Source organism: Polypterus senegalus, chromosome 5 (genome assembly GCF_016835505.1).
Source record: "Polypterus senegalus isolate Bchr_013 chromosome 5, ASM1683550v1, whole genome shotgun sequence".
Classification (NCBI taxonomy): Eukaryota; Metazoa; Chordata; class Cladistia; order Polypteriformes; family Polypteridae; genus Polypterus; species Polypterus senegalus.
Window position 1 is genome coordinate 198,214,974 of NC_053158.1, and position 18,332 is coordinate 198,233,305.

The following is an 18,332-nucleotide window of genomic DNA, read 5'->3' on the forward strand; positions in this document are numbered from 1 at the left end:
ATACGTCCGAGGCAATGATCAGACAGCCAAGGGGGACAGAAAAATAAAACAAAAAAATGACACAATCCTGGAGAAGAAAAACAAAATCTGCACGGGTCCAAAGACCACCCAACCTGTACCAGGCATGGTACCCAACATAAAAGTGCTAGTGACAAGAAAGCCAGAGGTGGTGGTAAAGAGGTATGGTAGGTGAGAAAGAGGGACAGCTATGTTGTACATCTTTTGGAAAAGCGCACAAGGCATCTGACCTGTTAGTTCTAGGCATTTAGGGATGACCAGAGAGTCAGCAGGTTATTTGATTTCCTGTGTTTATTGTCTCGCTCCTTATATTTATCACACTTGTGTGTGGTTTATTTTTATGTCTTCTTTGACCTCCTTAATCTCTTTAACATTATGTTTCCCTCAGGAAACAATGTGCAAAAATAATAATATGTGTAACAGGAACATGTAAAAACAAAAACATTAACATAATTACAGCAGAAAAGGTCTTTGTAGTGTCCACTGCTGTATTGATGCAGATTTAGTACGAGGCCTTCATGTGATGTTTTGAGACGGTCAACAATGCACATCATAGCCTCCTTAGCTTTAGACCCAAGTGCTACTTGGGCTGCAAAAACCGCGCTAAAAGCATTAGTCGTGAGTGTCACTTGGGCAACTGTACAGATAGGTCCTGCATCAGCATTAGAGCCGAGAATCACTCGGGCTGTAAAAGTGCTGTCAGTGCTGCCATTCTTTAGAGAAATCATGTCTGAGTGTGGGTTTTCACTAATTATAAAATATCTGTACTTTACCAACAATGAAGACTTTGATGAGAATACCCACACCAGCACCCAAACGGAAGAAAATTTGGGAGATATACCAGGCCGCTAAAGCAAAATTTATGATTGCCAGCTCTGTGAGGTATCCAATCTCAGTGTGTAACTCCTGGCTGATGGAGCGAGCTGCCCACCTTCATTCGAAATTCTGACTCCATCGATGTGTTTCAGAAGTGTTTGAGGATTCTCTTGTTTGGCGAATGTTTCTGCTTTGTCACCTATTATTTGTAACTCGCTTGCATTTTGTTCTGAGCTCTTCACTTGTGGTGATCACTTTTGTACCCTTGTCCTGTAATGCTCGTTTGCAACAGGGCTGTGGAGTCAGTTACAGCAAACCTTTGACTCCAGCTCCGCACTTTATGGTACCACTGACTCCTCACTTTGTAATTAGACTCCTATTTCTATTATGTTGATTGAAAACACACAACATACAAGATACAAGGCTCTTGATCACTGCCAGCGTGAATCATTGGGCTACTTTTTAGCACTCTAACCTGGTAAAGTTTGGGTTTAAAGGCTGTGGCAATGTTGTTGTGGCTTATAAACGTTGAGTAACATTAGACAGAACACTAAACTTACAAAATTAAAAAAGAAGATACAGTAAAACCTCGATTATCCATCAGGAATTGGGACCGAGGCCGAGACAGATAAGAGAAAAGACGGATAACAGAACCGCTACTTTAAAAATGATATAAAATAGATTAGTTTAGCAAATAGTCTTATTTATTTACAAAAAAAAACTATATTAACAAAATATAATGTAGTATTAACAACATTAATTAATTTATACTGTGGTGAGTGGCTGGGGCTGCTACCCAGCCGGGACGTCCAGGAGGACCGGAGGAGGGCTTGCACCTCCTCCAGACCATGAGGGGGCGACTGCCCTGGTGGCTTTGGGGACCACGGGAACTGAGCTTGGAAGCTCAACCCTATAGGGGCCCATGGTCAACCCCCAGGGGGCGCCCCAATGCCTGAGGAGCCCTGGCCCTCAGCACTTCCGCCACACCTGGGTGCTGGGGGGAAGAACATCGGGGACACCCAGAGTGCTTCAGGGTAGGCAGCTGGTACTTCCGCCACACTGGGGAGTGTCGGCAGAGGCTTGTCAGGAAGCACCTGGAGCTCGTCAGGGTGTGAATAAAAGGGGCCGCCTCCCTCCATTCGTTGGCTGGAGTCGGGTGGAAGAAGGACAAAGTCTTGGAGGAGAGGAGAGGAGAGGAGTGGAGTGGAGGCGGCCAGAAGAGAGCGGCAGTGTGAGAAAGGCCTGGACTTTGGGCTAAAGTGGATTGTGTGCACTTATTTGTAAATAATAACAGTTGTAAATAAACATGTGGTGGTGCTTTTAAACATGTCTGCCTATCTGTGTCCGGGGCTCGTTCCACAATATTATATTTTAAATGACCAGCATAATAAGCAAATGCAACTCAGACGTACTGGGGTTTCCTATGTTTTACTTAATAATAATACATTTTATTCATATAGCGCCTTTCCCAAGCTCAAGGCACTTACAGAATATAAGAAAGAACGGCAGGGTATACAGTATATAGCATAGTACAAACCAAATTAATAAATAAAGAAGATTAAGAGAGTAAATTCAGAGAAAGCCTAACAGACAATATAATTGATGGTCAGCACACACACAGGTTACATGAGCATCTTGACATGGAGCTAAACTGAGAGAAGGGTAATAAAGTCAAGTAGAGCTAAACGCCTTCCTGAACAGATGAGTTTGGAGTTGTTTTTTAAAAGAATTCATGGAGTCAGCTGATCTGATTAATTTCGGTAGGTCATTCCAGAGTCTGGGCACTCGCTATACAGCTGAAGGCCCTGCTGTCACCCATGGAGTGTAGATTAGTGTGGGGCACAACAAGATTGCCAGAATCAGAGGACCTTAGTGGGCGGACAGGCACATAGTGATGGAGAAGGTCACTGATGTAGTTTGGCGTGAGGTTATTTAAGGCTTTGTAGGTTATTAGTAGGATTTTATATTCGATTCTGTAAGACACAGGGAGCCAGTGAAGACGGAGCAGGATGGGTGTGATGTGCTCGCTGCTGCTGGTTCGAGTGACGACTCTTGCAGCCGAGTTTTGAATAAGCTGGAGCTGTGATATAAGATTAGATGGGGCACCTGCCAGCAGCGAGTTACAATAATCGATGCGGGATGTGATAAAAGCAGGGACAAGTTTCTCAGCATTAGAAAAGGAGAGGAAGGAGCGAACACGTGATATGTTACGGAGGTGAAAGTAAGAAAGTTTCTTAATGTGATTTATGTGGGGAATATGAGAGGGAGGAATCAAAAACGACACCAAGATTCTTTGTAGTGGAGGCAGGTCTGATGAGATTACCGCCAAGATGGACTGGGAAGGAGCTCATTTTATTAAGTTGCATTTTAGTCCCAATTTGCAGGAGTTCAGTTTTGTTGCAGTTTAATTTCAAAGAGTTCAGGTTTTAATTTCACTAAGGCAGGTTGTGAGCTGAGAGAGCTCTGATGAAGTTCCACTTTTAACATTGAAGTAGAGTTGAGTATCATCTGCATAAAAATGATAGCCCAGTCCATAGCTACGAATAATACGGCCAAGGGGAAGCATATAAATACAGAAGAGAAGAGGGCCGAGGACAGAGCCCTGAGGAGCTGCTTCTGTGACTGGCACCGAGCTGGATCTGCTGTTGCCAAGACTAACAAACTCCTGCCTATCAGTCAGATAGGACTTGAACCACTGGAGGGCAGTGCCAGAGATACCCAGCATGTTCTCCATTCTGGACAGTAGAATGTCATGTCTGATAGTGTCAAATGCTGCACTGAGGTCTAACAGAATTAATATGCTGGTTTGTCCAGAGTCTGCTGCCATAAGCAAATCATTGGTTACCCGTAGCAGAGCAGTTTCACAGCTGTGCTGCACCCTGAAACCAGACTGAAAGATTTCTATCATATTATTAGAAGTTAAGTAATTGGTGAGCTGGGAAGCTACAACACACTCAAGAGCTTTTGACAGGAAAGGTAAGTGGGAAATAGGCCGGAAATTGTTAAGATTGTCAGCATCAAGGCCAGACTTTTTTAACATTGGGGTTACAGAAGCGATTTTAAAAGTGAGCGGCACAGAGCCAGTGCCAAGGGATGAGTTTATTATTGTTGTAGCAGTCGGGATTATGGCATGAAGGCAGGATGTAAGTAGTGTGCTGGGGATGGGGTCCAGTACACAAGTAGTCGGTCTCATCTTACAAAGCAGGTTGTTAACAAACGCAGATGTGACTGGCGAGAACTTAGAGAAGGAGCTGGATGGAGTGGGAAAACAGGGAGAGATACAAACAGATGATGTATTTACGTTAGTTAGTTAGTCTTCGTTCTGTAACATACAGTGGCATCTAAGGGCTCGTTTATACTTCACGCTCAGAACGCGTACGCGCACACATCATGGCTGCCACGAGTTCCCAGCGTTCATTTGACTCGTCCTCTGAGCAGGTCCTCAGAAATTAACAAGATGCGTGCACGTGTTGCAGTACCAGCAAAAAGTCAGGGGCGGGCGCAGTGTGCTAAAAGTTGGAATGTGACGTCTCAGTTTACTATCCACATGTGACAGAAAGCCTCTATGTGTATCATCCGGGATCGGTATGCGCTCTTCGATGTTTGATGAGTGGTTCGATGTGGTGAAGTAAAATGCCAACATACAGACTCATCCGTAGTGCTTTTATATTCAAGAGTCGAATATTCCCGATCGTAATGACACGATACATTTTAAAAGTCTCACATACCATCTTTTGTGCCGTCTTTTTTTTTTTTCTGGGGCTTCCTCCTGACCCGACAGCAGCGGCAAACAGCAATAAAACACCACACTGAGCACATTAAATGTCTGATATTCCAACTCTCTGCACATTTAGAAACCGTAGATTTATACTTCATATCACTTTCATGATGAAATGCAATAAAGTATGCATGTTACATTTTACAGATAAATCGTTCATTTCGTTTAAATAATGAATACTGCTAATAATTACACACATGGGGGTGACACGGTGGCGGAGCGGTAGCATTGCTGTCTTGCAGGGAGTCACGTCGCTAATATGCCTGCCTGGAGTTTACATGTTTTCCTGCTGGGTTTCCTTCCAAAGATATGCAGATTTGGTGACACTAAAATGACGCCAGTGTGTATGTGAGTGCTTGTGATGAGCTGATGCCCCATCCAGGGATTGTTTCTGCCTCGTGCCCAATGCTTCCTGCAATGGGCGCAACCCTGGATTGATGGATTTAATCATTAAACATCCCTTTCAGAGACATTGCTGTGTCATCGGAATTTAAGGGCACAGTGGGTAGCGCCGCTGCCTCGCAGTTAGGAGACCCGGGTTTGCTTCCCGGGTCCTCCCTGCGTGGAGTTTGCATGTTCTCCCCGAGTCTGCGTGGGTTTCCTCCCCCTGTCCAAAGACAGGTTAGCAGGTTAGGTGGATTGGCGATTCTAAATTGGCCCTAGCGTGTGCTTGGTGTGTGTGTGTGGGTGTGTGCGCCCTGCCCAGGGTTTGTTTCCTGCCTTGCACCCTGTGTTGGCTGGGATTGGTTCCAGCACACCCGGGTGACCCTGTAGCTAGGATATAGCAGGTTGGATAATGGATGGATGGATCGGAATTTAATGGATGTTCCAGGCAATTCACAACACAGCGATGCTGAACCTGTTCGCACCGTGATAATATCTCGCACTGCCACCTGGTGGATTCCTCCAGATTTACGACAAGTATAAACAGTACAACGCTTGCATAGCAGGAGCGTCCTCTGGAGCATGCATCGCGTGAACTGTAAACCTGGCCTTATACTCCATTATCCAGGTTACAGAGCACAAGTTTTCACACAAAAGCAAGTTTTCCCTATTAATAATTATCTCCTGCCTCTCACGTTCTGTCTTTTTCTATACCGTGAACACTCCTGTTTTTTGTCTCCTGACTCTCTACTCAAAACCTCCTTCTGCCGCACTTTTGTTTTTCTCCTACCTTTTCCTGCCACTCTTCTCCAAGGGGGCACAGGGCAGAAGCCCTTCAGCCAGACCTATCACTTACACGCCATTCTGCCCTTTCTGCTCCCGTACAGCAGATCACAAGCTACCTGCACGTCACAATATATACTGCTCACAAAAATTAAAGGAACACTTTTTAATTAAAATATAGCATCAAGTCAATGAAACTTATGGGATATTAATCTGGTCAGTTAAGTAGCAGAGGGGGTTGTTAATCAGTTTCAGCTGCTTTGGTGTTAATGAAATTAACAACAGATGCACTAGAGGGGCAACAATGAGATGGACCCCCAAAACAGGAATGGTTTAACAGGTGGAGGCCACTGACATTTTTCCCTCCTCATCTTTTCTGACTATTTCTTCACTAGTTTTGCATTTGGCTACAGTCAGTGTCACTACTGGTAGCATGAGGCGATACCTGGACCCTACAGAGGTTGCACAGGTAGTCCAACTTCTCCAGGATGGCACATCAATACGTGTCATTGCCAGAAGGTTTGCTGTGTCGCTCAGTACAATCTTAAGGGCATGGAGGAGATTCCAGGAGACAAACAGTTACTCTAGGAGAGCTGGAGAGGGCCATAGAAGGTCCATAACCCATCAGCAGGACCAGTATCTGCTCCTTTGGGCAAGGAGGAACAGGATGAGCACTGCCAGAGCCCTACAAAATGACCTCCAGCAGGCCACTGGTGTGAATGTCTCTGACCAAACATTCAGAAACAGACTTCATGAGGGTGGTCTAAGGGCTCCAACATCATCTAGTGGGCCCTGTGCTAACTGTCTGTCACCGTGGGGCTTGATTGGCATTTGCCATAGAATATCAGAATTGGCAGATCCACCACTGACGCTCTTTGTTTTTCACAGAAGAAAGCAGGTTTAACCTGAGCACATGTGACAGACATGAAAGGGTCTGGAAAAGCCATGGAGAATGTTATACTGCCTGTAACATCATTCAGTATGACCGGTTTTGTTGGTGGGTCAGTGATGGTCTGGGGAGGCATATCCATGGAGGGAGACACAGATCTCTACAGGCTAGACAATGGCAACTTGGCTGCCATTAGGTATTGGAATGAAATCATGGGACCCATTGTCAGACCCTATGCTGGTGCAGTGGGTCCTGGGTTCCTCCTGGTACATGACAATGCCCGGCCTCATGTGGCGAGAGTATGCAGGCAGTACCTGAAGGATGAAGGAATTGATACCATTGACTGGCCCCCATGCTCGCCTGACCTAAATCCAATTGACACTGGGACATTATGTTTTTGGTCCAGTCGACCCCGCCAGGTTGTACCTCAGACTGTCCAGGAGCTCAGTGATGCCCTGGTCCAGATCTGGGAGGAGATCCCCCAGGACACCATCTGTCGTCTCATTAGAAGTGACGTTGTCAGGCATGCACACAAGCATGTGGGGGCCATACAAACTACTGAGTACGATTTTGAGTTGCTGCAATGAAATTTCGGCAAAATGGACTCGCCTGCCGCATCATTTTTTCACTTTGATTTTCAGGGTGTCTTTGAATTCAGCCCTCTGTAGGTTGACAAGTTCCATTTCCGTCAAACGATATGGCATCCTTTCATTCCTAACACATTACCCAGTATCATATCAGTAGAGATATCCAGCATGATTTTTTTCCCATTGAGCTCTGATGTGTTTTCAAAGTGTTCCTTTAAATTTTTTGAGCAGTTTATTAACAAAACACAATATGACAGAATTAAAAAAGAAAACTGTAATGCAGAAAAACATTAACATTAATACAGAATAACATTATCATCAGTGGTTTCCATTTTCGACACATTTTTCAATTTTATTGGCATCCCACTTTATATCGTTCACTGTTGTTCTTCCTACTTCGTAGATTGAAGCAATATTTGAAGTGCTTTTGCCGTTTAATAATTAAAAATGTTTGTGACAATTCCAACACCACACGCATATTCATTAGCCATAACAATGTATAGTAGTTTAATTAATCTCAAAATTTAATTTAATTTATTATTTATTTATATTAATTATTATTAATTTATTATATTATTTATTTATTTTAATTTAATTTAATCTCAAAGACACATGATATCCGATATGGTGTTCCTCAAGGCTCTATCCTGGGTCCGCTGCTCTTCTCAATCTACATGCTTCCGTTAGGTCAGATTATCTCAGGGCACAGCGTGAGTTACCACAGCTATGCTGATGACACACAGCTGTACTTATCAATAGCACCTGATGACCCGACTCTGTTGATTCACTAACACAATGTCTTACTGGTATTTCTGAGCGGATGAATAGTAATTTTCTCAAACTAAATAAAGAAAACTGAAATTTTAGTAATTGGCAATAATGGATTCAGTGAGATTATCAGAAATAAACTTGATGCACTAGGGTTAAGAGTTAAGACGGAAGTAAAAATTTAGGGGTAACCGTTGACTGTAATCTGAATTTTAAATCACATATTAATCAGACAGCATTTTAAGAAACACTTAAGAAACATAGCAAAAGTTAGGCCTCTTATATCATTGAAAGATGCTGAGAAATTAATTCACGCTTTTGTTTTCAGTAGACTAGATTACTGTAACGCACTCCTCGGGACCACCCAAAAAGACATAAATCACTTGTAACGAGTGCAGAATGCAGCTGCTAGAATCCTAACTGGGAAAAGAAAATCAGAACACATTTCTTCAGTTTTGATGTCACTACACTGGTTACCTGCGTCATTCAGGATTGACTTTAAAATACTGCTTATGATTTACAAAGCCTTAAATAATCTCGCTCCATCTTATATATCGGAATGCCTGACACGTTATATTCCAAATCGTAACCTTAGATCTTCAAATGAGTGTCTCCTTAGAATTCCAAAGCTAAACTTAAAAGAAGTGGTGAGGCGGCCTTCTGCTGCTATGCACCTAAAATCTGGAATAGCCTGCCAATAGGAATTCGCCAGGCAAATACAGTAGAGCACTTTAAAACACTGCTGAAAACACATTACTTTAACATGGCCTTTTTATAACTTCACTTTAACTTAATACTGATACTCTGTATGTTCAATTCTTCATAATAATTATTCACAGTGGCTCTAAAATCCGTACTGACCCCTACTCTCTCTTCTGTTTCTTTTTCCGGTTTCTTTGTGGTGGCGGCCTGCCATCACCACCTACTCAAAGCTTCATGATGCACCAACATTGATGGACTGAAAGCCAGAAGTCTACGTGACCATCATCAGCAGGTACTTCCATGAAAAACCCTAAATACAAAGAGGACTGTTTGACTTATGTTAGGTAGATTGCCCAGAGGGACTGGTCAGGCGGTCTCATGGTCTGGAACCCCTACAGATTTTTTTTTTTTCTCCAGCCTTTGGAGGTTTTTGATTTTTCTGTCCACCTGGCCATCGGACCTTACTCTTATTCTATGTTAATTAATGTTGACTTATGTTTATTTTTTATTGTGTCTTCTATTTTTCTATTCATTTTGTAAAGCACTTTGAGCTACATTTTTTTGTATGAATATGTGCTATATAAATAAATGTTGATTGATTGAATTATAACAAAAGAAAAAAGCTACGTAACTCTATTAAAGCTGAAGGTACGTAACTGACAGTGATTTCAAAATGTGTCATGAAATGTGGTGTTGAAGGGTGAGTTGTTCCAATGTGCAGAGCTCACAGTGTATCGTGCGGCAGTAGTAGTAGGTAGACGCTGGCGTCCACAATATTTTGGGGGTTTGCCCTTACAGTTAATGGTGACTGACGGTTAATCAAGGTTTTACTGTATATTTTTATCAAACATCTGGAAGAAAGATTACTTTAATCAGCATGTGAAATTGGAAATTTTAACATTACAATTTGCATTTAGTCAGCGAGTCTCTACATTTTTACTGACTCCGAGTCCAGTAACCCAATAACTTCTGCCGATTCCAACTGCACAGCCCTGTTTGTCCAGACAGTCACCCAGACTGACGTTTCAGCCATTATGTTCACCTCTTTCATAAGTTGCTTAGGATAAAGGCGTCTGCTAAGCAAATAAATCTAAGTTATCTATGGCACTGAACTGGATAATGCTTGCTAACTTCATGACTCACACCTAGTGCTGCCAGGATAGGCAGAAGGTTCCCTCGATCCTGAATTGAATAATACGGTTAGGAAATGAAAGGATGGTGTAGACATGATTTTGAATTGGATAATGATATGTCAATCCTACATCCACATATTTTACTTTTATTAAAATATTTTTTCACTAATACAGCCAGTTAGATTTTAACTTTTCAAGAGTAAACGTTGCAGGCAATTGCTATTTTTTGCAGATACAAGATATATTTCACAGCACTCGGTATACTGTAATTTTTCAATAAGTAATATCCTTCGGGACAAATAATCCACAGAGCCAAGCATAGCTGAATCTAGAATCTCTAAAGCACATTTGCCATATAAAATCTTTGCAAAACTTTTCAAACTAATCTTGCCAAAATGTAACAACACCTTGAGAGACAAATACACAGGACTATAACAAAATGCAAAAACTGCCTTGTGAAGCTTCAGATACTGTAAATATCACAAGCTCGATGTTCACTTTCTTTAATATGATACTAAAAGTATTAAGTAGTAAGCAGGATCCTAAATTACAGGTACTGACATTCATCTAACACTGTTTAGGATGAACACACCGAACTTATTTTCATTTATTTTTACCTTATGTGAAAGGCCTTAGCAAAATTGCAGCGACAGCTGACAGCCTCCACACTCGGGCGAGCGCGCTCAACTGCACACAGCTTGTCGTTCTGCGCAGTTTTTCGTTCTACAAGAACGCCACGGACGGAAACATCAGTAATGTCAGTTACGCCACCATAGTATTTGCTCTAAGAAATTGTACCGAATACGAAACTCCGTTTCCCACCTTCTTGTATACTAACGCAACGCACGAGGAGTTCCTACATTATCATGAAAAAAGCAGTTTGTTTGGCATACTAATAACGTCACACGCAGCTCTGCGCAAATCAGTAAATACATAACCAATCGCACGTCAGCCTTCAAAAACGACCCGCCTACTAATACTACGGTAGCCGTATTTGGACAACCTTTCTTCGAACATTGAGAGTGCAGATTTGTATTCGAGAGCGCGTTTATTTGTTCTTTTAAAACTCTTGCACAAAAAGGTATTTAGGGCATAGTTTACTGTCTTCTAATTGTAACCTATACAAAGGTATTGTAGCGCCGATGTTCTGTTTATTTGTACTGCCTTGTCAAAATAAGCTGCACATGCAAATATTTACACGTTTAATAATAGTGAAAACGTCGAAATGAACATAACAATTTTATAGTATTACTCGCCATCATCCGAATTTACTTTTAGGGTTGCACACACTAATCATGTTCGGCTTACAATCACAACAATGCCGGAGAAGAAAAACAGAGATTAAAATGGGAAAGTCATTGGATTGAGGTACTGGATACGTTTTTTTTTATTATTGTATTTAAGAAACGTATTTATTGACTGCAGTTTTAGAATAAAAGTATGCTGACATAGGCGGCACGGTGGCGCAGTGGGTAGCGTTGCTGCCTCGCGGTAAGGAGACCTGGGTTCGCTTCCCTGTGTGGAGTTTGCATGTTCCTCCAATAGTCCAAAGACATGCATTGGCGATCCTAAATTGTGCTTGGTGTGTTCTGTGTTGCTTGTGCCCAGCTGGGATTGGCTCCAGCGACAGTTTAGAAAAAGTGTCTTTAAATGAAAGTCTGCTGATGTCCACTTTAATTACGTCTGAATTGTTTGCTTTGTAATTTTAAACTATGGAGCATAGGGGCAAATCAAGGAAAAATGTGTCGTTGTCTCAAACATTATGGAGGGCACCGTATATGTAAAAAAAACACGTCATTACTGACACCTTCCCTTAAGTCCTGCAATAACCTTCAGGCCCGCCGCCAGGGGGGGACAAACGGGACTCTGGTCCGGGGCTCCTTCACGCCTGATTTTTTTTTTATGCTGATGTTGTGCGCGTAGATATATATTTATTAGTACAATTATTCAAGTTACATGTAATAAAAAAGTGAATTCGTTTAGCTTACAACAATACAAGTGAGTGTTTTAATAGCCGCACGCTCCACGCAAGTTGATATCGTGTCGTGTGGTGTCGTGTGAAGCACGCTTCTCAAAGACAAAGGAGAGCCGACGCCGACGTCCTTGAGCTTGACGTTGAGTCGTATGTTTGTTGTACAGGATACATGGATAATGGATTGACTTCGCCGCTGTAATTGAATAGTTCCGTTTCACACACACAGGGGCTGTTCTGTCTCTGACAATAGCGATATTGATGTGCACTATCGTGGACGTTGACGTGTATGGTGTAACAGAAGTCCGTCTCCGTAGTTTGACAATTCATTCGCTTGGGTGTTTATTGTTGCTTTTAAAGCAGTGACGAGTGTGCGTTGGTTTTGTGTGTATCACTAACGATGCTGAATCACCCGGATCTTTTGAAAACTTTGAAGTTTGATACAGCAAGTTACCATAACGATTGTACACCATGTAGATAACCCTAACCGTTAGTGTATATTAAAATGTTCAGATGTTACTCCTATTCATTGCATTAAATTATACCGTTACACGTTAGATAATAGGCCTATCTCATTAATGTATTGTTTCAATTCCGCTACGCGCTTCCGTTAGCACTGGCTTTCCTTCTCGCAGTCAAACTTTGATGTGCGAGAAGGCTTAACACATCAAGTATGGTATTCATAAATGCAGCATTGTCGCTGTCGGATAAACTACATATCGATCATTTTGCATACGTATTTGAAGGTTTTGGCATGTGGGGATCCAGGGGAAGGCAGAGGGGCCCACACGTACCCAGTTGTCTGGGACCCAAATATTTCTGGCGGCGGGCCTGTAACCTTAGCACCCTTCGCAGTGAAGCCGACTGACTCCTCCAGCAGGGGCGGAGCGAATCGCACGAAGGTTACCAAGGCGCGGTATCCAAGGGTGACCGTTGCTAAACAAAAGCCAGGCACCGCGATCAGGACTGGAGGCGACGGCTTCCACGGTGAGGAAAGCAACTGAGACCCGCAAAACTCTACCAGACTTTTTTTTGGAACTTCGTGGAAAAGCAACCATGGCAGAGATGTACCCTGACGAGAGTATTTATAATCTCATACCTCAAGATGAGATCAAGGCGGCCAAAATGCCGAGGTAAGGTAAACCGCGAGCACGCGAAACCCGATCGGCGAAGTAACAAAAATGACCATTCGTTCCGCTTTTTGAATTGGTTGATTCAACTAACTGGACTTTTTTATATCCCTTGTGCTAACTAATCACCGACTTGAAATAAGAAACGGAGAAAATGTAAACAAGTTCGTTAATAAATGACTACTAGCTGGACGTAAAGCATCTTTGAATGTAAAAGTTTGTTGAAACTTTAGACTACCTAAAGCGTTTTCGAACCTAAATGATAAAATAGTGAGGGAAGTATAACGTTGATGGGCGTTAATGAACTTTACAGTATTCCAAAAAATAATAGTTCTTTTATAGCGCTATACTGGCCTGGGTTGTGTGGCAGTTAACCAATTCATTCTGTGAAATTGATTCTTACGGCTTTGGAAAGGTTCCTAATATCTGGACAAAACAAAAATCTTTAATGTATAGTAGGCTACCTAAAAGTAAACCTGAATTTAGTTTGTGTTATTATATGCAGCAGGAACCCTTATAAAATCAGGAAGCCATTACTATTTCATAATTCTGTTATCTATTTATGCAACCTGTTAATGAACTAAATACATAAAGGGTCTTACTGGAACTTGTATGTGGATGGTTCCTTTGAGAACCCAAAAGAGTCCCCCTATGGCATCACACTGAAGAACCACTTTGGCACCTTTTCTTTTTAAGAGTGTAGATCAGATATGCAATCATTTATTTTTCCAAGCCCATTTCTTAAGTAGACCACGGATGTTGAACTCTGGTCCTGAAGGGCTGCAGTGGCTGTACGTTTTCATTCTAACTGTCTGCTTCATTAGTGATAAGTTTTACCTGCCAATTAACTTCTTTTGCCTTAATTTTAACTAATTTTACTCAGGCCCCTTAGTTGTCTCTTTTTCCTTAATTAGCAGCTAAACAATAATGTGACACAAAACAAGGCACGACATGACCAGCTCACCTGTACTCATCACACAATACAAAGTCAAAAGTCAAAGTCAAAGCGTACTTTATTGTCATCCATCCATTATCCAACCCACTATATCCTAACTACAGGGTCGCGGGGGTCTGCTGGAGCCAATCCCAGCCAACACAGGGCACAAGGCAGGAAACAAACCCTGGGCAGGGCGCCAGCCCACCGCAGTACAAGTATACAGGTAGATGAAATTGCGAAGCTGAGGGTCCACAGTCTAACAACATGAAGTGCAAAAACAAATAAAAAATAGAATAATTAATTTAATTATTAGAATAAAATTTAAATATAAAATTAAAATTAAGACACAAGACAAAGAAGTAGCAGCAATATTGACGTGTAGTAAGCAATATGAACATTGATGCAATGTATGGTATTTGCAATCTAAAAAAATAATATATGTCTATCCAAACCGCTATATCCTAACTACAGGGTCATGGGGGTCTGCTGGAGCCAATCCCAGCCAACACAGGAACAAACCCTGGGCAGGGCACACACACCAAGCACACAATGTAGGATCGCCAATGCACCAAACCTGCATGTCTTTGGGAGGAACCCCACGCAGACACGGGGAGAACATGAAAACTCCACGCAGGGAGGACCCGGGAAGCAAACTCGGGTCTCCTAACTGCGAGGCAGCAGCGCTACCACTGCGCCACCATGCCACCCAGAAGGGTATCGAGAATGTCAAAATCCTTTAAATTCAGTATGAGATTTTCAGTTCTTTTCTCCATGCACACTCGTCTTTGCAGGACAGTGGCTTGCATGTATAAACGTTCTGTTTTTAGAGGTGCTTGAGGCCGTGTGGAAGATCCCAGGGGGCACTATGGTGTTAAGGAGTCTAACAGCTTGGGGGTAAAAACTCTCCTGCAGCCTGGCAGATCTGGCTCTGATGCTGCAGTATCTTCTGTTGGATGGCAGAAGTGTGAAAAGTTCATTTGTGGGTTGTAAGGGGTCCTTCACAATGCTGCAGGCCTTGCGGACGCTGCGTTTATAAAATATGTCCTGTAGTGAAGGGAGAGGCATCCCAATAATGTTCTCTGCTGTCTTCACTATCCTTTGCGGTCGGATATGTTGCAGTTGCCATACCAGACAGTGATGCAGCTGGTCAGAACACTCTCAATGGTGCCTCTGTAGAGCATGTTGAGGATGGAAGGGGGGAAGACTTGCTCGCTTCGGCCACCTCAGGAAGTGCAGTCTCCGCTGGGCTTTCTTGATTAGTGATGAGGTGTTATGCGTCCACGTAACATGTGCACATAAAATAAGGAAAGGTGAAGGTCTCGGTAAGATTGATCTCTCAGGTCACCAAAACATCTTGACGGTGTTCTTAGAAAAAACAGAAAAATCAGCAGTTTTGGAAATGTCTGCTATGGCAGAATAAGAGCACCAATAAGCCCTGGAATTAAATAACAAATTTAATTAACGGCCTCTCATTAAGAAACTGGTTGGAGTGAAACTGGTTGGAGTTTGAAATCCCAGTTTAGCTGGTCATCTGTTGGCTCATTTCACATCTCATTTCTGTGCGGTTATCATTTAATGAAAAAAGGAATAAATTCAGAGGACTGAATCCTTAAAAACAAGGTTATTAAAATGAAGGGAAAAGGAGTTAATTAGCAGTGAAAACTGGTCACTGATTAGGAAAAGGGTTGGAATGAAAACCTGCAGCCACTACAACCCTCCAGGCCTGGACTTCGACACCCCTGGAGTAGACTGACTGTTGTGGGACACTGCAAACCCTGGCCATGATATTCACAGAGCAGAACTCAACCCAGAGCCACATTACTTAAAGGATACGGGGATACGATTTAGTAGCAACGGTCAGCCTAACCTGTATGTCTTTTAATATGTGATTTAAAGTGTCATTACCCAGAGGAAATAAGGCTCTTCGCACGTTTTAAAATTGCTTGGATTTCAACCCAGGACCGTTGAGCTGTGAATTATTTAGAGCTCTTCAGAATGATTCTCTTAAATACAAGACGCACACTTTAAAGCTAAAGCATCTGTTGAACCTGAACCCATAACTTGAGACAAGGAATGTCACTCTCAGGTCCCGAGGGGCCACAATGGCTGCAGGCTTCCACTCCTGGCACATACTTCATTTGTACCCAGTCACTACTGGTAATGAAATGGACTTTCATTTTAATTGAATTGCATTGTAAGATCCCTTGGGTGGCACAGTGGTAGCGCTGCTGCCTCGCAGTTAGGAGACCCAGGTTCGCTTCCCGGGTCCTACCTGCGTGGAGTTTGCATGTTCTCCCCGTGTCTGCGTGGGTTTACTCCAGGTGCTCTGGTTTTCTCCCATGTCCTCCAACCAAAGACATGCAGGTTAGGCAGATTGGCGATTCTAAATTGGCCCTAGTGTGTGCTTGGTGTGTTTGTGTGTGTCCTGCGGTGGGTTGGCCGAGATTGGTTCCTGCCTTGTGCCCTGGGATTGGCTCCAGCAGAACCCCTTGACCCTGTGTTCAGATTCAGTGGGTTGGAAAATGGATGGATGTAAGACCCCTTAAGTCAGTCATAAACAAAAGAACATTAAGAGGTGACATGATTGAAGTGTTTAAAATTATAAAAGGAATTAGTCCAGTGGATCGAGACTGTTACTTTAAAATGAGTTCATCAAGAACACGGGGACACAGTTTAAAACTTGTTAAGGGTAAATTTCGCACAATCATTAGGAAGTTTTTCATTACACAAAGAACGATAGACACTTGGAATAAGCAACCAAGTAGTGTGGTAGACAGTAGGACTTTAGGGACTTTCAAAACTCGACGATGTTTTTTTTTGGAAGAAATAAGTGGTGTGGAGGATGGCCGGCCGTTTATCCCGGCCAATACCCCCAAGCCGCCAGGTGGAGCCCTCCTTGCAGCATGGAGGTCCCCAGAAGACCAGCAGGACATCATGGACAATGTGGTTTTCATGCACAGCCCTGCTGGATGCCATGGGGGCCACAAGAGGGAGCTGCAGGGAGGACCGAGGACTTCTTCGTGCCCTATGACCCGGAAGTTCGTCATAGGAAGAGCGACGGGCTTCCGGGTTGAAAAGAAGAGCTTTTACCTGACCCGGAAGTGATTGAGAATCACATGGACTGGGGATTGGGAACACTTCCGGGTCAGGAGATATAAAAGGACTATGGGAGCTCCCAGACGGCGAGCTGAGCTGGGTGGAAGGGTGGCAACGCGTCTGGGAGCTGGAGGATTGTTTATTGATTGGTATTGTGATTTATATGAGAATAGTTTTCTGCACTGTGGCAATTTAATAAAGTCAATCTAAGGACTTTTACCTGGTGTCTGGAATCGTGGACAGGGGTTCAAGGGAGCGAGAGCGCCCCCTATCTACCACAGTGGATAGGACTGGCGAGCTTTGTTGGGTTAAATGGCCTGTTCTTGTCTAGAGCAGGGGTGCCCAACTCCAGTCCTGGAGGGCCACAGTGGCTGCAGATTTTCATTCTAACCCTTTTCTTAATTAGTGATCTGTTTTTGCTGCTAATTCATTTCTTTTGATTTAATCTTAATTGACTTGCTTTTTAAGAAATGTTTCCCTGAATTTCTTCATCGTTCCTCTGAATTGCTTCATTTCTTTCCTTAAACAGAAATGAAATATGAAGTGAGGGAGCCAACAGAAGACCAACTAAGTCAGGGCCTCAAACTCCAACCAATTTTACTCCAACCAGTTGCTTATTTAGGTGCCGAGTCTTGTTGTTAATTAAACTCGTTCTTTAATTCCACGGCTTGTTGCTGCTCTCATTGTGCAATAGCAGACATTTCCGAAATTGGATTTTCTCTTTTCTAACAGCAGATCAGCATTCCTGAGACCTTCGCCTTTCTTTATTTTCAGATATTGTATGATTGGCACAGTTTTGCTGGTCCTGTTTTGGTTCATTTTGTATCTCATTATTGTTTGGCTGCTAATTAAGGAAAAAGAAACAATTGAGGGGTCTGGGTGTTCAAGAGCAAGTCAATTAAAATGAATTCAAATGAAGTTAATTAGCAGCAAAAACAGGTCACTGATTAAGAGAAGGGTTAGAATGAAAACCTGCAACCACTGCGGCCCTCCAGGACTGGAGTGTTCTAATGTTCTAATGTGTAGCATTCACCTGGCCATTTTTGCGTTAGTATGCTCACCACACATTAGCTATTAGGTGGTGAAGTAGTGACAGAGAATTAGACAGGGGGATGATTAGGAAGCCAGAATGACTGGACTGAGGTGGGCAGTTTAACCAGAACAAGCAACTTTTTATGAAGGATGCCCAGGGATCTTTTATGACCTTAGAGAGTCAGGACCCCAGTTTTACGTCTCATCTGAAGGACAGCACCAGTTTTACAGCATGTTGTCCCCGTCACTGTATTTGGGCATTGGGATCCACACACAGACCACAGGGTAAGCGCCCCCTGCTGGCCTC

General features: G+C 42.9%; 2 protein-coding genes across 3 annotated transcripts in view; one reads left to right on the forward strand and one right to left on the reverse strand.

The window, feature by feature from the left end:
* The window catches only part of LOC120529795 (threonine synthase-like 1), a 44,468-nt gene extending 33,922 nt beyond the window's left edge, over positions 1-10,546 (reverse strand). Inside the window, exon 1 of the mRNA XM_039753934.1 lies at positions 10,476-10,546. The gene's annotated coding sequence lies outside the window, so the exon portion shown is untranslated. The remainder of the gene's footprint in view (positions 1-10,475) is intronic.
* Positions 10,547-12,719: 2,173 nt separating this feature from the next.
* enkur (enkurin, TRPC channel interacting protein) overlaps positions 12,720-18,332 on the forward strand; it is a 52,357-nt gene continuing 46,744 nt past the window's right edge. Inside the window, exon 1 of one of the 2 annotated variants that reach the window (XM_039753936.1) lies at positions 12,720-12,963. In XM_039753936.1, coding sequence (XP_039609870.1) covers positions 12,887-12,963 — 77 coding nt within the window. In that variant the 5' untranslated portion in view covers positions 12,720-12,886. The remainder of the gene's footprint in view (positions 12,964-18,332) is intronic. The other variant, XM_039753935.1, reaches the window with a different exon arrangement.